Source organism: Megalops cyprinoides, chromosome 20 (genome assembly GCF_013368585.1).
Source record: "Megalops cyprinoides isolate fMegCyp1 chromosome 20, fMegCyp1.pri, whole genome shotgun sequence".
In the NCBI taxonomy this organism is placed as follows: domain Eukaryota; kingdom Metazoa; phylum Chordata; class Actinopteri; order Elopiformes; family Megalopidae; genus Megalops; species Megalops cyprinoides.
Genome location: NC_050602.1, coordinates 27390866 through 27411763, shown reverse-complemented (window position 1 = coordinate 27411763; position 20898 = coordinate 27390866). Strand labels below are relative to the sequence as shown.

General features: G+C 48.8%; 2 protein-coding genes across 3 annotated transcripts; one reads left to right on the top strand and one right to left on the bottom strand.

Annotated features, from left to right (window-relative positions):
* Nucleotides 1-1897: 1897 nt before the first annotated feature.
* rps28 (ribosomal protein S28) lies at nucleotides 1898-3679 on the top strand. Its single transcript, XM_036554783.1, has 4 exons — nucleotides 1898-1956; nucleotides 2499-2546; nucleotides 2843-3000; nucleotides 3568-3679. Exons 1-3 carry the CDS (start codon nucleotides 1918-1920, stop codon nucleotides 2963-2965), a joined length of 210 nt encoding a protein of 69 aa, XP_036410676.1. The 5' UTR covers nucleotides 1898-1917; the 3' UTR covers nucleotides 2966-3000; nucleotides 3568-3679.
* A 1020-nt stretch (nucleotides 3680-4699) lies between these two features.
* Nucleotides 4700-19048, bottom strand: LOC118795958 (KN motif and ankyrin repeat domain-containing protein 3-like). Of its 2 annotated transcripts, XM_036554781.1 has the most exons (12): nucleotides 18925-19048; nucleotides 13630-13732; nucleotides 13064-13128; nucleotides 11468-12949; nucleotides 11001-11097; nucleotides 9892-10107; nucleotides 9603-9693; nucleotides 9289-9508; nucleotides 7376-7518; nucleotides 5859-6059; nucleotides 5458-5556; nucleotides 4700-5200 (listed from the first exon to the last, which is right to left on the bottom strand). In XM_036554781.1, the coding sequence occupies exons 3-12, from the start codon at nucleotides 13095-13097 to the stop codon at nucleotides 5138-5140; spliced, it is 2646 nt and encodes an 881-aa protein (XP_036410674.1). In that variant the 5' UTR covers nucleotides 13098-13128; nucleotides 13630-13732; nucleotides 18925-19048; the 3' UTR covers nucleotides 4700-5137. The 2 variants fall into 2 exon arrangements, with proteins under 2 accessions (XP_036410674.1, XP_036410675.1); XM_036554782.1 differs by lacking the exon at nucleotides 13630-13732.
* Nucleotides 19049-20898: the final 1850 nt, after the last annotated feature.

The following is a 20898-nucleotide window of genomic DNA, read 5'->3' as shown; positions in this document are numbered from 1 at the left end:
TCCTTGGGGGAATCCCTCGTCCCAAACGTCATGGAAGAGGAGAGTCTCTCCCTCCTCCTCGTCCTCACTGCGAGGTGTGCAGGGAGCCAGGAGAAGGGGATGAAAAAGGCACTTGTTTGAGTGTGGCAGAAGATCAACAGCACGGTTTAGTGATCCATCCCAAACCCTCCCCTCTGAGGGCGTAATCTCATTGCTGTCCTCTCTGTCTTTAGCAGGGTTATAAATACAGTCCGTGTGGATTAGTGCAAAGTGATTTAGGGATTTGGCTCTAAAAGGAGCAAAGGCAAAGTACAAACTGCCACAGTTAACTTCTGACTTGGCTATTAAAGGCTTGTAAGTGACTGGAACGGACCAAACCATTCTCTCCAAATTAGACTCCATTCCAGCTGCTACAGTTCCTGTGACCATTCCTTCCTGCTTTCCCCATAACTTTATTGGTCCCCATTGGTCCCTAATTTCACTACTTGATGTCTACAAAGGGATGTATCCCACGCTCTAGTGTATCTTTGAGCGTCAGGTTTCTGTCCAATCACAGCTTTCTTTCAGCACTGAAAGTGAATCGTGAGAGAACCTGCCATTAATCTCAGACCTAAACCAAAACATCATCTCCTTCATGGCATAATTTGTCACTTGAGGTATCTCACGTGTTCAAAGTAACCATGGTAACATTTTGCCTCAAGAGCAAAGAGAACAATAGATTGAATGGAGTTTATATTGCTGTATGATATGATTCACAGGTTAATCCAAGAAAACATTAGTCTGGTTGTATTCACTTGCTACAGTTTTGATACAATGACTTGTAATAGCAATGGTAGTGCATTGCCATTGATGACAAACAATGTCTGTTTAAAATTCTCCTCATGCTGGCCTTAGTTATACTGTATATGTGCTAGTCCTTGGTTTCATAAAGTATCAGCGTGCTTGGCATGACATATATCCTGGAGCTCTGTATTGCTGATATTGTGTAGGTTCTTCAGAAAGGCATAGGGCCAGAGTCATTGGAATTACCTGTGTAAACATTCAGTGGTTAAGCAGGTTTGGGGACTGAGGAAAATACAATGCATTTCCTTCACTTTTGTTACTTAGAGGAAGAACTTATGCATTTTTATAGTTAATTTAAATTTTATCATCGTATTAAAGGTTTACCCAGAGTGTTATAATCTTAAATGTAGTGTATTTTATAGTGTGAGGCTCAGAGATCTCTGTGCTGTTTAAATCTATGCAGAATACTCCTCTTCTCCCTCAACAACACAACTGTGTCATCACCCCAGAGCACCAAGAACCTGGGGTGGTGACGGGTACTGTCCTTCACAGACAATAGAGCAGAGCTGCAAATCATCGCTGAACTCCTGTTTCAAGCCACGGTGCTCTGCAGGCTAGACCACTGAATCTCTCATCAGACCAGCCTCCCAGCAAGTGCCATGCAGCCTCCCCAGCTGATTCAGAATGCTGTGGATCTACAATCAATGAAAAAACTGTCATGTCACATGTTTCCTCATCTCTACACACTGGCTATCTGTTGTGGCTCAGATTAAATTCAAAACTAGGGTTACAGCCTTCCAAGCAGCAACGGCATTGGACCCCTGTTTCAGTTGTTGGCGTCTCATTTTTCTGTGTTCTCAGGTTTTCATTGGGAGTGACGTACTGCAATATGGCGCCCGATGGGAACAATTACAGCTCATCCGCAGCCGCTCCAAAAAAAGCGGAAAAGGTCCGCGCAAGGTACGACGGGAGGAAGTACACAATTCATAGTTTTTATTATGGTCACTTATTTGTTCTAAAGAGAGCGACATTGTGTTACCTTTACCCATTGTTGTGTTTATATTGATCAATTTCTATATTTTAACGCAGATTTAATTATAACTATATAAATGCCCGTTGGCCCACGTGACTTTCCTTCTGCCTCGAGCCGCCATCATGGACGCCAGTCGTGTGCAGCCGATCAAGCTCGCCAGAGTAAGAAACTTTGATAATTTACGATTTGCCTGCGAAAAATTAACAAAGAAACAGGTGACAAATCCCAGCAGACTCTTGAGTTTCTACCACTACATGATTTAGGCTGAAAAACGTCGCACGGTCTCCTCACGGAGCACGTTGGGAAAGAGCGTGTTTTGGGTCGCCGTTTGCAGCATGTTACTGCCGTTTGCCGGATTTACAAGCGTCAGCTCACGAAGTGGCACTAGAAGGCTTTTAATATATTAAATATTCACTTGTAGCAGTATGATTGGCATGAATGTTTACACAGAGTGCTCACTTCAGTGACATGGTATTATTTCCTTGCTAGATTGGCAGCTAACTTTTCAAACAAATGCCCCATCATGTCCGCCCATCCGTTTCCTCTTCATCATCTACATACAGGTTTTCATTCCACCCGGTTTGCTGTCGTTTTTTGCCTGCTTCACCTGGATAAATGTTCAGCTGTCAGTCTTTGCCAGTTGCCAGCTGGTGGTCGAATGCTGAAAAGTTATTTCACAGGTATGTTTTTTATGTTCATTCAGGTGACAAAGGTGCTGGGAAGAACAGGCTCCCAGGGACAGTGTACACAGGTGAGGCTTCTGTGAAAGCAACGCGGTGATGTTTAAAGTCGGGTCACTTTTCCAGTAATTTCGGAAGAATAACTGCTGCGTTGTCAGAGGAAATAGTGTGATTGATAGTGAGCAGACTAAGCTAGTTACATTGAAAACTGATTTAAAATTCAGCGTTCACTACTTGTGTGTGTGTGTGTGTGTAAGATAAGTGTATTCTCAACTACATGTTCTGCAGCTAAAGTATATGATTTGAAGGACGGCGATTTATTTTTCGGGATTTTGATTGTTATCCGTGTACTTGTTTGTGTTTGCAGGTGCGAGTTGAGTTCATGGACGACAGCAACCGCTCCATCATCCGGAACGTGAAGGGGCCGGTCAGAGAGGGGGACGTGCTGACGCTGCTGGAGTCCGAGAGAGAGGCGCGGAGGCTGCGCTAGCAGGGATCCGGAGATCACACAGCCCTCTCATCCAGGTCAGCGTTTACATATCGTCATCTGCCTGTATCCATTGACGTGTGTGTAAGGAGAGCACAATATTCCCTGCGTGTTTTAAGCACACAAGCCTTGACGCATGCTATTCTGATCGCTGGATGTGTATAAACTATAGAATCCCCATGGAGTTAGTGACCTGTTATACTTTGACCTTAACTGTATTTGATCAACAGAAATCAGAAGTTTGCATATACTGGTTGGGCTCTTGTGAACACAAGAAGTCAACAAAAGTAAAATTCCCCATTGAGCTTTTTTGGATATCTTTGGACGAGTATTCGGCATGAGAGATGGGGTCCCTTGAAATAATGTTTTAGAAAAATAAAATTGGAAATGAAATGTAATTATTTGTGCCAAGTTTTGATTTCAGTTTCCCAGTAGCTGGGAAGTCAAAATTTTAAATGTGTATTTTAATTCAGAATTATTTTTCTAAAAACTAGGTGCAGTGCAATCCCCTTATATCTCCTTCATTGAGTTCATTAAGTAGAAAATGGATGATTGAAGATGGTGAAATAGAATGGGTGTTAATTTCCTGACTTCTCCTCCTGCAGTTCCTTGTGAAGACCTGAGATGCTGCAGTGATGGAGAGGAGACACTCACCATTCCACAGCAGAAATTCAGAGCATCGTGTATGCACTGAATAAAAGGCTTGGTTGGAAGCTACTTTCCTAGTCTTATTTCGTGAGTTTTATATGTAAACTCTGCAAGCTAAAAAAATACATTTACATTGTAGGACTGAATACCTGTCAGTGTTATCAGTCTGTTTCTGGGGTTACAGACATGAACTTAATTGGCAGTTAAGAGTTGGACTGGTAACAGTTAGTAGCAAAACCAATACCAAAGTCAAGCCTAATTAATTGAGTTTGGCCTGAACTAGATCAGCAAATATAGTGAGTGGGTCTCCAGGACTAGGTAGAGAAACACTGTGCTAGGAGAGCAGGATTAGCCCTTAATGAACAAAGGAACATAAAGCTGTTTAATCCCCAGTTTGGTTGGATGGTTAGAAATAACAGGTCAGGTGAAAAACATTTTAGTTGGAGGCTCAAATGTAGTGTCACGGCCACCCCAGAATAACCATGCTGTTGGATATGGTGGCTGTCATAAGTTCAGCTGTTCTGTGACTGGCTCCCATTTCATGACACCTGCTTCTGAGGGTAGAGTTTCTTGTTTTCACCAGGCCCCTGCCTGTCCCCATTTAACATCTGAAGGCCCCTACCAGTCTAAGTCAGCAGAGCAGTGTAGCTGGCCAGTGTGTGAGCATTCTGAAACCTGTGGAAGAGACTTCACACCAGCAGTGTAGCTAGCATTAAACTACATGGACTATCCATTCAGTTGAAGTTGTCCTTTACCCTTTATGTGGGATTAAGGTTTATTTTCCACTAACAGTTCTACAGTGGCAGATTTTTTGTTGACCTCCTGGATGTACTTGAGACAAAATTTTAAGAACTTTTTTTTTACCTGTGGTAAATGAGATAGTTTGATGGTTTAGCTTTATGTGTTTGAATTCCTACCATTTAACTGTAAAATGGCGTGGATTTGCTTTGTGTTGGTGCCAGCCCCATTCAGGACCTGATTCATTACATGATCACACCTTTGAGTGGTAAAATGGATCAGTTCTCTAATCATTCAGAAACACTGAAAATCCAAAATGATGCAAAACTAAATGATTTGCAGTTAAATAAATTGTTTATTTTGGGCACAAAGAAACAGATGGAAATGTACAGTGCAGTTATCTGTAAATGAGCACTTTAAAGGGAAACACAGATCTGGGTACTGCTGTAGATGATTTGAAAATACTGAAGTGATAAAAGAATCCACTCAAAAGTGGGATTTTACATGACATGCAGTGTTAATGGGCAACTGTTACATTCGTCCCCTTCTAGAGCGGCTTTCAGATTACAGGATTAGAGGTGTAAAAGTCTGGCACAGTGGGACAACACTGGTACAATATATAGTATTTATCAAAAATAATTTTAAAATGCAAAATGTAGGAATTTACAAATTATAGATATGCACGTTTTAAGTATGTCAAATGTTGCCATTTGTTTTGCCAGAAGAGGAGGTTAAGTGCTGTGGAATTTGGAGTCCGGTTTTCAGTTCCTCCTCCTCTGTGGTTGGTGGTCACTCGTGCGTCCTTGTCTTTTTGGGAATAGAAGGACTTCCTGGCATTGGCTGACAGGTCCTCTGCAAAAAAGAGAAGCAATTGAAATGGATTCATTCATTCATTCATTCACTGTGCTTAAGCACCTTTCCAGCTGTCTGGATGCCACTGGCAGTGTGGGCACTGCGGGTAGCAGCCAAAAGCTTTCAGCAGTGCCAGAGGGCTGCAGGCCTGATCCCAGAGGGCTGCAGGCCTGATCCCAGAGGGCTGCAGGCCTGATCCCAGAGGGCTGCAGGCCTGATCCCAGAGGGCTGCAGGCCTGATCCCAGGCCAGACTCACCGCTGGCGGAGCACTGGAGCTGTTCATGTGGGCGTAGAGCAGCACAGCGATGTCACCATGGGACGCGTCCATGGCGATGGAGAGGGCATTACTGCCATCCTGCAGGTTGGGGGGAGGGGGGGGGGGGGCATGAGGGTCACATGTTCACTACACCTCACCACAGGACTGCCACAAAGCGGAGGAAACGTCACATGACCAGCGCTGAACAAGTCCGTGATGTAGAATACAAAACTGCTATGGTGCTCATTACGGTAGATGCTCTCCACACTTTATACGGAAAAGACAGTGTATTTTAGACAGAAGGCAGAAAATGGGGTGTTCTAAGTTTAAAACTTTTGCACGAGTAGAGATATAGCAGAGGGCTCCTGATCACCATGTGAAACGGTGCCTGCAGTACTCACATTGTCCACCAGGGAGCAGTCACAGCCAGGATGCTGGAGGAGCAGGGCGGTGATGTCAGCGCGGCCGTGCTCACAGGCACACATCAGGGCGGTGGAGCCCTCGTCGTCCTGCACGTTAACGTCAGCCCCGCAGTCCAGAAGCACCTGGACCATCTCCTGCCTCCCGTGGCTGACCGCCAACATCAGCGCCGTCTGCCCGGCCTGAACGCACACACACGAGCGCGCACACACATACCCACACACACACACCCACAAGAGCACACATAAATACAAGTGCACGCACACACACCCACGAGCACACACACATACCCACACACACACACACACACGAGCGCACACACACACCCACGAGCGCACACACACACACACACACACCCACGAGCGCACACACACACACACACCCACACGAGCGCGCACGCACACACATAGCCACACACACACCCACCCACGAGCGCACACACACACACACGAGCGCACACACACACCCACGGGCGCACACACACACACACACACCCACGAGCGCACACACACACACCCACACGAGCGCGCACACACACACGAGCACACACACACACACACACGAGCGCACACACACACACACACGAGCGCACACACACACACACACGAGCGCACACATACCCACACACACACCCACCCACGAGCGCACACATACCCACACACACACACACACGAGCGCACACACACACACACACGAGCGCACACATACCCACACACACACCCACCCACGAGCGCGAGCACACACACACACACACACGAGCGCGCACACACACACCCACGAGCGCACACACACACACGAGCGCACACACACACACACACACACACGAGCGCACACACACACACGAGCGCACACACACACACACACGAGCACACACACACACGAGCGCACACACACACACACGAGCGCACACACACACACACACACACGAGCGCACACACACACCCACGAGCGCACACACACACACGAGCGCACACACACACACACACACACACGAGCGCACACACACGAGCGCACACACACACACACGAGCACACACACACACACACACACGAGCACACACACACACACGAGCGCACACACACACACACGAGCGCACACACACACACACACACACGAGCACACACACACACCCACGAGCGCACACACACACACGAGCGCACACACACACACACACACACGAGCGCACACACACACACACGAGCGCACACACACACACACACACACACGAGCGCACACACACACACGAGCGCACACACACACGAGCGCACACACACACACACACACGAGCGCACACACACACACACACGAGCGCACACACACGAGCGCACAGGATTGTGGCAGGATCTTCACTGAGATGGAGTTCTGAGGGGTGGGGAGTGAGTTCTGAGGGGTGGGGAGTGAGTTCTGAGGGGAAGGGGGAGTTCTGAGGGGAAGGGGGAGTTCTGATGGGACAGGGAGGGGAGGGGGCTGAATTTTGAGGAGGGAAGGTGTATCTCACCTGGCTGGCCTTGGCGTTGACATCTCCTGCGCTGAAGAGCCGTCTCACCACCTGCATGTCGTCCTCCTCTCTGACTGAGGCCAGAGCCGCCAGCATGATGGCTGTGTACCCCGCCCTATTCCTGCGGTCCACATGACACACACCTGCAACACACACACACATGCACACAGGCGCACACACACACACATGCACGCACGCACACACACACACACATACAGACACACACGCACACGCATGCACGCACGCACGCACACACACACACACAGACACGCACACACATACACGTGCACACACACACACACACACCCAGGAAAAAGCAGTGTTAGGTAGGGGTTTAGGATCTGTACACAGGACAAAATCACTGGCCAGTTGAATTCTGGACACAACACTAATATTGTATCCTTAAAGGACACCTTGGGCTGTTTCTTTAAAAATCATCAGTTTTTCCTTATCTAACATTTATATCTAAAAGAACTTGAAATAAATTCTAGCTGACAAGCAAAATATCAGTATTTATTTGGAACAAATCCAAGGGAAAGTGTTCAGCTGGATGTAGCAAACATTTTCATAAGTGCTGTTTGGTGTGTCTGAACACTTTTGCAGAGTTGTATTTAATTAAAGTCGCAGTGTAAGTTGTGAATGTATCTTTTAAAGCAAGAGTTTACTTTTGATAACAGCAGGATATTTACAGATTGTGGTTGGAAATGTCGCTCAAGGGTACAACAGCAGTGCTCCATCTGGGAACTGAAGCTGCAGCCTTTAGGTGCTGCTCCTTACTGCTACACCACACTGCTGCTCCTTATCGCTACACCACGCTGCTGCTCCTCACCGCTACACCGCACTGCTCCTTACCGCTACACCACACTGCTGCTCCTTACCGCTACACCACACTGCTCCTTACTGCTACACCACACTGCTGCTCCTTACCGCTACACCTCACTGCTGCTCTTTTAGCCATGCTTATGTGTAAATGAGAGTTTACATGCAGCCTGTAAAAGCTTGGGGCCACTAGCTGCACAAAGCGAGAGCACCCAGCAAAAATCCTGGATAATCCACTTCAATTTCCATCGCCGCATTTCGACACAAGACACTCATATTGAGACAGTTATCATTTAATTACCTTCCGAGACAAAACCAAAATGCCAGCAGCCCATACTCTTCAGAACCAAACTCCAACAAAACAATTTCTCAAAAGTCCTCTTTGTGTGGATTATGAACATTTTCCTGGAAACACTTGTTTTTTGTTACTATTTTTTGTCAGCCTGGGACACGGGATTGGCTGTGTCAGAGCCCCGAGGAGCCCCTACCTGAAGGGAGTTTCTCTGGCAACAGCCACTGACACCAGCCAGTTCTGCTGAGCCTGGACCCAAACCAAAGCCTTTCCCCGAGGCGGGAACACCACGCCATCATTTCCAAAAAGGATTCAAAAGAAAAGAACTGTGCTGTTTTTCTTACATGAAACCTTGTGACTGCCCCGCCGGCAGGTCTTTCTGCCCCGTCTCTGCAGGCGATACAGTCTCTATTTCTGCCTGCACCATCACATGGCATCCTCTGCACCGCTTAACCCTCACAGCTGCACCTTCCCCCTCTCACAGGCGCCAGTACCGCACCCCTGCACCGCGCCGTGCGAGAGCGCCGCTGCGTGCGAGAGCTCCGCGCCGTGCGAGAGCCAACACCTTCAGTCACTGCCTCTCAGCAGCTCCAAAAGACAACAAAGCACCACAAAATGACCAATCAGAGAGCACCACGACTAGCACCTGTGTTTCTGCCCTTGCAGTATACAGATTTCAAATGCGTTGATCATTCATGCTTCTTCCACTTTATCTCTCCGTGACCAAAACATCTCGGTGTTGTGATTCGCTTTGCTGTGTTTAGTTTGAGAGAGTGTCTGTGGCGTGAGACCCTTCACTGACCGGTGTCCAGCAGCAGACTGACCACGCCGAAGTTGGAGTGGGAGACGCTGTAGTGCAGGGCGGAGTTTCCGTTGCTGTCCGTCATGTTGACCACGCCCTCCTGCAGGCCGGGGAAGGCCTCCGAGAAGGCGGACAGGAAGCTGGCGAGGTGGGCGGGCCGAGCCGAAGGTCCGCTGGAGACTCGGAACCATTCGAGCCGCACGGTGCGACTGCAGGACAGCTGGAGGACAGCAGGGGGCAGCAGAGAGTGGCCACATTACCCAAACACTTCAACAAACACGTCAAACAGCAGGAACAGGAAGAGAAACACCCACCACGTCTTCTCCATTCAGAGCGCTGGCGTCATCGTGCAGGTGCTCTCTGAGGACGAGGAAGGCGTCACGCATTTTTGCACTCAGCTCGAACCTAAGACACAGTGATGCCCGTTTCACTGAATGACACACCTGTGATCATTACATCTTAAACCCTGCCACCGTCTCTTCCAAGAACAACCACTATATCATTCCAATTTCAAACCACTTTGACAATGGAATATCATTCAGATTTTATGTCACTCCCATAACTGCTGGAGGCAGTACTGGAGGCCACAGCCAGGGGGCGTACTTCTCATCGCTGTCATCGCTCTCGCCTCTGGCCGCCTCCTCCAGGTCGCTGTCGCTGTCCTCCAGGCTGATGTTCCTCTCCTCGGAGGAGGTGTCTTCCAGCGGCTCCATGTCTCCCTCGCTGCTGTCTGAGAACACACCTGCCCCACCTGTGCTTGACGAGCTGCCTTCCTCCAGCTCCTCATCCTCCTCTTCCTCGCTGGAGGTCGACTCGTACCTGTGAGGGGGTAAACAGTCAGAGGCTTAGGAATCAACAGTGTGCCTTCAGGAACTGGGATTGTAAACACGTGATTCCAGCTTTTAACCCCAGTGCTGCTACTGATTTGTGAAAAACCAGCTGAATTCCTTCAGTAAAGATTTAGCTGCAAAAATGTTAAAAAACAATTGCTTGGAAGGGAAAGTGGCAAGAAAATTGATCCAAAAAACAATACTGCTCTGACCAAAAGAATGGATGCAAGACTATAACACATTTTCATAAATTTAAATGATGAAATGTAGTCTGGATCATTCCATTCAATTCATAACCCTATGAAAAATCTTAGCTGTCGATTCATACAGCTCACATTCGCAGGACAGACTGCCCTTTTTAAATATGCTGTCAGTGCATACTGATGAATGGGCCGAAAGGTCAGTCTAATTAGGCCCATAAGAAGCTGCAATCGTTAAAAACAGGGAACATGCAAAGATTATATCACTCCGTTATTCATTTTCACTGCACTGACTGTGGCTGGTAACTGAGTTCAGAATCTTCAGTGTGTGCTCAGTGGTGAATTAATGTTTACAGCGTGCATGCAAGATTCTCCTGTGGTCCCAGTAATCAGTCTTTATTCAGAGCCTGTAGGTTTGAGTTTCCTACAGGTTTCAGACACTGATGTAACTGGAGCCCACAGTTTGCCGCAGTGATTGCAGCTGGAACTTGAGGGGCATGCCAATTTAGACCCTAACAGCGTAGCAGGCAGGGTGTCATCAGTGAAGCTACACCCCTTTCAGCTGTAGTAACCAAACAGCCAAGTTCATATAAAACTCATGACGGTTCTTTTTGGTGTTAAGAGGATTGTTAATTCCACAGATGAGGCAAACCTGAGGTGTGTGTCGCACTGAGGAACTCACCCTCCATTGAGAATCCCCACGAACTGCAGACTCTTCTTCCTGCCTGGATCAGCAGAGCCAGGGTCATCCCTCCTCTTCATTATGGACTTCAGCACAACTGCAGTACAGGGAATGGTTATCCTCCAGGAGGATAATCACTGGATCATTGCTCCCTGACACATTAGTTATGTTTGGAAAATATCTAGATGGATTTACACCACTCACATTTTAAGTATTGTGTACTTATAAAGTTGGATATTTACAGGAAAATTAAACAGCACACAATCTGGAATTTGAATTTGCTTTAGGGTGGTAGAGACACTCTGACTAACTGTGGTTGCAAAGTGGTACATACGGTGACACCTTTTGAACTGAGTATGGCCAAATGTCTCTCTCTCTCTCTCTCTCTCTCTCTCTCTCACACACACACACACACACACACACACACACACACACACGCAGCCAACACATACAGGTGTTAGACCCACCTGCAGGAGGTCTGAAGGGCCTTGTCTCCTGACAGCTGCCTTCCTCTCTCTCCATTACACTGACTGTCCCTTCCCCAGCAGTGGTCACCTGTCCCCCCATTACTATGGATACAGCAAGTTCGTCCCCCTCATGAGGGCTTTCCCACTGGCTCCCCCTGCTGGTCACTGCTGGAGAGGTTTTTTCACCCGCCCACTCCCTGATCTCTGTCTGTGTTTGCTGGTTGTTTCTCCGGGGTGTGGAGTCCCAGCGTTCGGCCTCATCGCTGCTCCTGTATGAGGAGGTGAAGGCCTCCCTCTCTGCCTCCCTCCTGGACCTCCTCAGCGCCTCCCTCTCCCGCTGGGCCCGGCCGAGTCGGGCCTCCAGGACCTGAATGGACTCCCGCTGGAGCCTCACGGTGTCTCGCAGAGCACCCACCTCCCCGTCTGACTCGGACTCTGTCATGAGCGAGACCTCAGCAGTGTCTGCTCCGACCTGCACCCCCACCTCACACCTCTCTGTTTCGTCCGTCCCCACTCCTGTCTCGCGGGTCACCACAGCGACCATTCCCACGGCAACGTCCCTCACCTCCCTCCAAAACACACTCCTCTCCAGCGGCCTGTCGTCCCCCACCGCCACCGTCCTCCTCTCCGCCTCCACTCCACCTGTTTCGGGAAATCTCTCTGAGCGCTCCCCCTCCCCCTCCTCTCTCACCCACCTCCTGACCGCCGTCTGCACCCTGCTGTGGGCGTGGCTGGCTGGGTGAGGTGGGCGTTCCCTGTCACGTGGCTCCCCCCGCCCCCCTGCGACCATACCCCCCGCAGGTAGAGGGCGCTCCTGAGTCACTGTGCCCCCCTGCAGAGCCTGCAGCAGCCTGTCCCTCTCCGCACGGAGCTCCCCCACCTCGCTCTCCAGGGCCACCATGCCCCTCACACGCTCCTCCATCTCCCTCAGCTGCTGCAGGGCCACGCCCAGCTCTGTGGGGGGGTCAGGAGTGGCCTGCGTGCTGTCGCTGTCTCCCCCTCGGCTGCTCCGGGGCAGGTGAAGGGGACCAGCAGGGGCGTCGAGCTGCAGGTGGACATCCCGGCCTGAAGACCCATCCCCAGAGACCGGAGAGTGAGGGGACACTTTGGCCCCCTGCCCTGGTTCTGTAGGACCACGTGCCAGCGACGCCCGTGATGGGGGTGGGGGTGTCTCTGTGCCTACAACGGATGAGGGGGGGCGGGATAGCATTTCGGAGGGTGCTGAGGGGGTGTGTTCCAGCAGACCCCCCTGACTGTCCTCGCTGGACGCAGGGGACAGAGCCGCTTTGACCCTCCAGTTGCTGGGGGGGCACCACCCTGCCCCTGAGCTCCTCTGGGACAGTTTGGGTGGTCGACGGAGCTTACAGCCACTCTCAATCTCCTCCACATACTTCAGGAAGTCCAGGTCCAGCTGGAAGCCATAGGGTGTCTGGACTGAGTACGAACCCCCCTGTGTGCTGTAGGGAAAGGGAGCTCCCAGACCTGAGAGACCCCCCAAAGAAAAAACACATCAGGAAACACCCACCAACAAACCCCAGCCCTGAGAGCCTTCAGGAGCAGGACAGCAGCTGATGGTGCTGCATCCAGCCTCCTTACCGGGCAGCTTCTGAGTCTGCAGGGACTGCGTCATCTCTCCTGCACCTGGGCGGTCCCGCCGCCACCTGCAGAGACAGACCGACACTGACTGCTGTGCCTATGCCACTGTCACAGTCTGCGAGTTTACCATTCTGCGAGTCTGCCATTCTGTGAGTCTGCCATTCTGTGAGTTTGCCATTCTGTGAGTCTGCCATTCTGTGAGTTTACCATTCTGTGAGTTTACCATTCTGCGAGTTTGCCATTCTGTGAGTCTGCCATTCTGTGAGTTTACCATTCTGTGAGTTTGCCATTCTGTGAGTTTACCATTCTGTGAGTTTACCATTCTGTGAGTTTGCCATTCTGTGAGTTTGCCACAGGAGCCAGGAGTTTTCTGCAGGTCTTCCACCATGCTACATGTAAAGGCTGTGCTATTACATTACATAACTGCTCCAATCACATAAATCTGCATGGGCTGTTCATAACATCTTAACATAACATGACATGGCCGTTGCTTGCTGTGTATCCAAAATATGTTAAAGCATAAGTCAGCGGCATGGGCGAGAGCCTGTGATTGTGCTGTCATTTACGTCTGTGTGTAGCGTCTCTGTTGGCCGTCTCCTCTCTCTGCCGGGGCTTGCTTCACCCTGGGCTCTGTTCTGTTTGCTCACAATGTTTCATCACAACATCCTCCTGGGAGAAAGAAATAATCACAGAATCAGAACACACACACACACACGCCCACACCCGGACACACACACACACACACACACACACATACACACACACACACATACACACACGCCCACACCCGGACACATACACACATGCCCACACCCAGACACACACACACACACGCCCACACCCGGACACATACACACACACACACACACACACACGCCCACACCCGGACACACACACACACACACGCCCACACCCGGACACACACACACACACACACACACACACACACACGCCCACACCCGGACACATACACACATGCCCACACCCAGACACACACACACATACACACATAAACACACGCCCACACCCGGACACATACACACATGCCCACACCCAGACACACACACACATACACACATACACACACGCCCACACCCGGACACACACACACACACATAAACACATGCCCACACCCAGACACACACACACACACACACATACACACATACACACATACACACATGCCCACACCCAGACACATACACACACACACACACACACACACACACACACACACACGTAATGGTGTGCTGCAGTCAAGAAGCTGCATTTTTCCTTTATTCTCAGGTAAAATTAATTGCATAATGAGGGTAATGTAAACTCTCTCTCAGAGAAACATCTGGATAAACCCTGTCCTTTCACTTTGTCACATTTCTGCCCCACGCATAATGGGGCGTTTTCAGCCCCTCACAACGAGGCACTATGGCGCTTCTTCAGATTCGGAAGCACCCCTTCACAGCAGTAAAGTCTAAACATTGTTAAACTCTTGGTTTGAGGGGAAGGGCGAGTTGACTGGTCTCACGATCACACAGAACAAAGCACTGTTTGACTGCACCTCGTGCTCCCCTGGGTCCCCTGAGCAAAAGCACAGACGTGTTCTCCCTCCAGAACAAGGCCCTCAGTGTGCTGGGTATCAGCACCGCTGACTCACCACCGGGTGAAAAATCCACGTCTATAATGTGCACAGCTCCACACGCGTCTGCTCACAGACAGCCTCAGAGAAGGACATCTGCACACACACACCCATGCACACACACATACGCACACACCCGCACACACACGTACGCACACATACACCTGCACACACCCGTGCGCACACGCATGCACACACCCGCACACACACGCATGCACACACCCGCGCACACACGTACGCACACATACACCTGCACACGCACACACACGTACGCACACACCCGCACACACACGTACGCACACATACACCTGCACACACACATACGCACACATACACCTGCACACGCACACACACGTACGCACACACCCGCACACACACGTACGCACACATACACCTGCACACACCCGCGCACACACACCCGCACACACACGTACGCACACATACACCTGCACACGCACACACACGTACGCACACACCCGCACACACACGTACGCACACATACACCTGCACACACACATACGCACACATACACCTGCACACGCACACACACGTACGCACACACCCGCACACACACGTACGCACACATACACCTGCACACACCCGTGCGCACACATACACCTGCACACGCACACACACGTACGCACACACCCGCACACACACGTACGCACACAAACACCTGCACACACACATACGCACACATACACCTGCACACGCACAAACACGTACGCACACACCCGCACACACACGTACGCACACATACACCTGCACACACCCGCGCACACACACCCGCACACACACATACGCACACATACACCTGCACACGCACACACACGTACGCACACACCCGCACACACACGTACGCACACATACACCTGCACACACACATACGCACACATACACCTGCACACGCACACACACGTACGCACACACCCGCACGCACACATACACCTGCACACACCCGCGCACACACACCCGCACACACACGTACGCACACATACACCTGCACACACCCGCGCACACACACCCGCACACACACGTACGCACACATACACCTGCACACACCCGCGCACACACACCCGCACACGCATGCACACACCCGCACACACACCCATACGCACACACACCCACGCACACCCCCGCGTGCACACACCCGCACGCACACTCCTGCACACACACACACCCGCACGCACACACGCACACAGGTTTGCACCCATTCACTGCCAGCAGCTGTGCAGAGCCGGCAGGGAATGCCCTGTGGTCCCTCAGGAATCCTGCCCTGCTGCAGATACCTGGAGCAGGTGGCTGCACATCACAGCTGCAAGGTTGCTACGGGCATACAGAACACCAAACCTGTTACACGTTAAAATTTACGTTAGAGATTAACCATACACTCAGAGAGGAATGCAACCTTGCCTTCAGCAAGATGTTTCCATTGTGAATACATATTACTGCTTAGTGTTTTTACCATTTTATGTTATAATTATTTATTACAGCAAATGTGGAAGCAATACCAAGGTAGCCATCAGATTCCAGGATCAATGTTCCACTCAATATTTGCACTTTTATGTTTCAGATACAAAAAACTATTCCTCTGCTCCTGGAACAACCTGATCAAGCTGTTTTTGCAGAGTGCATAAAAAGCTGAAACAAAATAGCATGAGGAAATACAGTAAGCCTCTCAGCATTTCTTCCAAAGGTCTAAACAGCTTCAGTTTTATTACCAGGAAATCTTGGCCTCTCAGCCAAAAAGAGAAACAAAAACCTCAGTGATACCCCTCCTGTGCCTGCAAGCATTAAATCAATGACATTTAAATTGATTAAGGAGAGGAAATAAATAAATGTTATTCCTTTAAAACCATCTGATTTTACTTACATAAGAATGATGAGAATCACAGGGTGGCAGAGTCAATTAGAAGCCTCTTTTCCAATGAGAGCTCGTTAGTGAGATGAAAAGGTGCCTTGACTGCCCTTTCATCTTAAAACCAGCATTTATCTACCCCTGTGGTGTGTGTGCCACACAAGCAGAGCCAAGGTACAGGGTGCCACTCCGCATGCTGCCAAGATACTCCGCCTGCTGCCTTACAAAACTTCATTATTTAACTTACAACTTAAACAGTCTCAGTGATCCCTTAAAATGCTTAAAATGTCACATTTGTGTATTTTTTTTCCAGAAATGTGTTCCTAACCCATAAACAGTGTTTAGATTTACTGCAGTTTGTGAATTGGTAATAATATTTTCAGGTTGGCTCTTGGTAATTGGGTTGTTGGTATTTCCCACTCCCTCGTGGGAATGCACACGTATACATCCTCATTGGATCTGATGACAGCCAAAGACACGAGAGAAGCCTTATGATACACGAATTACAAATGACACGAGTTGACCTAGCACTCCAGCCCCGCGCTATGAAAAGATGGACATTTTTGTGCTTGGATAGGGAACTGAATGCGCCCTGATCCTGGATATCTGAAACCAGGTCGGTGAGGCCGGCGCCCCCCGCAGTCAGCCGGTCGCCGGCCTCGGCTGCTCCGTCCGCCGGTGTGCGTTTCACTGGCCCCGCGGCGCAGTCACGCAGCAGACATGCTCGCGCTATTTTTGAGCCTGCCCTGCGCAGCACGTCATTCCAAAGTCTAGTGTTGCAGGTCCTGCCCCCCATCCCCCCTCTAAATCACCCAAATAAAACAAGCCTGTTATGTTTATTTCCGTAAAATATCCACATCCACAGCGTTACCAAAAACCTGTGGAACTTCTTAAAGAAGTACATTTTTAAACCTGCTATTCTGTAAATGCTGGATCGGGTTCTGTTAAATACTCCACAAAGTACACAGGTCACGCAAAAAGGTGTACTTTAGCCATCCGACGGAACAGGAACCAGAGTGTAATTTTAGGATCTGGACCCTTATAAGAGATTCTCTACTCAACTTATATTGAATGGCAAGATGGTGCAAACATTTTAAATCATATGAGGTAAATATATGACGCTTGATACAAACTGTGTAGGACAATGCAGACCTGTAGGTTTTATAAGCGATTCATTTCGAAAGTTTGGAGCAGTGGTAAGCCTTTGTATCCTTTTAGAATGATGTCACTAACTTTATGTATGCACAAATCATAGAACAACATGAGCTTGCATGACTCATTTTTTCCATTGTGTTACTCTGGGCATTTGGGCATGGCGCCGTGGAACCCCAGACTGCACGTGCTGGATCTCTGTAGACAGGTTGTCTAGGGAACCTCCCTATTTGCAAACAAATAATACTGGGAATAGCGTGATGTCATCATCAATCCACAAGACCTGAGCAGCGCAGGGGAAATCATTGCTTCACTCAAAGCACAAAGCAGGGCGATCTAATATGCCCTGTAATGATCCACAATGGCCAGATATAAGAGAAAATCAACTTATTGGCTCAATACGCGTGTCTACAGTATGTTCCTAAATATGCGTAAAGACGCGCGCGTCCGTCTCAGCCCGGGGGACAGTGTTCACTCCAACCTGTAACATTACCAGCACGCACCGCAGCACGCACCACAGCACGCACCGCAGCACGCGGGAAGGGTGTTCACTCCAACCTGTAACATTACCAGCACGCACCGCAGCACGCACCACAGCACGCACCGCAGCACGCGGGAAGGGTGTTCACTCCAACCTGTAACATTACCAGCACGCACCGCAGCACGCACCACAGCACGCACCGCAGCACGCGGGAAGGGTGTTCACAAACAGGCGCGCGGTCATCTGGAACGCTGCTAAACCATCGCACACCGAGCGTTTTTGGCACAATAATATGCGCAAATGCGCATAAAAACAAATCACCGCTTCGCTTCACTGTAGAAATAATAACAGAGCACAGACACATAATCAAGGATGTTTAAGTAGGCTTGCGTCGTTTTATCTAAAAATAATGAGGATGCATCCAACTACAAGACACTCCGAATGTTAACTTGGGTATCCAGGTTTTTCGCTTTGCTGCATTTCTGGTTTAACTAAACCCCAGAAAAAAACGAACATCCAAAGGAGAGGCAGCCGCAGGGAGATGCTCTCATTAACGTTACTTCTTTCTTCAGCTCCCAGGTTACTAAGTAACGCAAAATAAAGTCACCGGTGGGCTAGCAATAACATGCATGGAGCATACATGCGTTTAATATCAAGAGTTGTTATGGATAAACGCACAAACGTCTCTGGCCAGACAGTCGCGTGTCTAAGCGATGGCGAACATGCAGTATCCTTACCTTTCTGCGGCTTTAGCATGGGCACCTACATAAAAACGCAGCGGGACATCAAAGGTACGCGCACAGGACCAGGCAGATCACCCTTCCAGTCTGTTAAAGAATGATTCTTCCGAGATGAATGGCGGGGCGGTTGTCCAATCAGCACGCAGAGCCCCAGGCCAGTAACTACGGGCGGAGGGAGGCGGTCTGAGGCGGCAAAGTGAACAGAGAGAGGGCCGCAACTTCTCCCCTGAGCGGACACTGTGGACATAGCTCCATCGGTGAGAGGTTCTCAGGCGAAACAGTAATCTCTATCACAACCTTTATGCAAGATAACATGTATTATTATTATTATTATTATTATTATTATTATTATTATTACATTGTGGGGCTCTGTCATACACTGTAGGTAATAATGGTGGAAACATTCCGTGAATATTCTGCGGTTCTTTGCAGTCTATTTGAAAAATAAAGTCAGAGTTATTGATCTGATTCATTTTGGTAGAAATGTATGCAGTTCAAAGGATACGATGTCTGAGCAGTCATATGAGGGCCGGACAGCGCGTGACGGTATTTGTGAAGAACACCCTCAATGCGGTCCTGACACTCTAACTAACACTCTGTAAAACCCTGAGTGATCATATGATGCATACATCGTAAGGTCTGCGCTATCGGAGAATGGCACGGAAGACACTTCTCTGGACTGCAGGGCACACTGCGGCTTATGTTGCTTATCACATAACCAACTTTAAAAAAATGTCTGTTAAGCAAATATGTAGACCTGAAAGCATTTCAGGGGATTCCTGCTTGAGAGGCGCATAACAGCGAGGTTGTTATTGCAACATTATTACAACATTTTAGCTACATAAAGAAAAGCTTTGATCGGTAAACGTTAAAGGTACGAGATCCAGCTGTAGCGCTTGGCGAAAGGGATGTACACGACCACGTGGGGAAGAAGGAAACCTGCGGTAAAGCATTAAATGCGCGGTTTAAGCAGGCACTAATTGTTTAAACTGCACTTTCCGGAGATTGTCCTTTGTTTATAAAATTACACCCTTGGTTTGGTGGTTTTAATTGGGTCTTCTGGGGTGAATTAAACCATAGGTTCAGAGTAAAGCAGATGCTCTTTGTCTGTCACTCAGAAGGCTTGCATTGCGTCATAAAACAGGACGTTTGATTGAAGGGGAACTGAGTGGTGGATTTTATTTATTTGTTTGTTTGTTTTTTCAAATGTTCTTTTAAGAAATTTCGGAGGAAATAGCCCCCTACTGCCGATTCAGGAAACTACAAAACGGTAACAAATCAGGAACCAACGATTGTGCTCCACGTCCAGAAGATGGCAGTAGTGTATAACAGCACGGCGCAACCTTGGACGTTTTCAAAAGTACTTTATATGAGAAGGTTATAGATTTTACTTAATGCAGTCCGTTAATTGTGCTTTGTAAGCTAGAATCACACTACAACATGCGCATGTAACTGGAGATGAATATAAGTTAGTGCGCTGTGGAAAAATGTTTTGAAAGTGAACTCCGGAGACATGTTCAGCTGCACAAACCAAGCACACACCCATTTGTTGGCCCTTACAAACTAGCATTGGCGATTTTAGACTCTTTTAGGGGTCCTAAAATTAAACCTAAATTTCATCTCAGCACCCAAAAAAACAATAATTTATTATTATTATTATTATTAATAATTTAGCCCTCTAAGGTTAGATTTTTTGAACTTGTCTGTTAGAGACGGGGCAAACAATTATAGGTTCAAATGGCTTCATTTAAACAGGTTTATACCACGGCTTGGTTAAATACTCGTTTCTGATTGGCTGGAGGGGTGTGCAATTCTTTCCCAGTAAATGCACGGTAATAATGCACGGCTATGAAGTAGTTCCAGTCAAAGTGGCCTTATTACCGTTCGAAATTAATATGCCAGCTCATTCACTTCACTGAAGACTCAATTTGCAGCCGAACATAACGGCGACATTGTAATAACATTAGATAA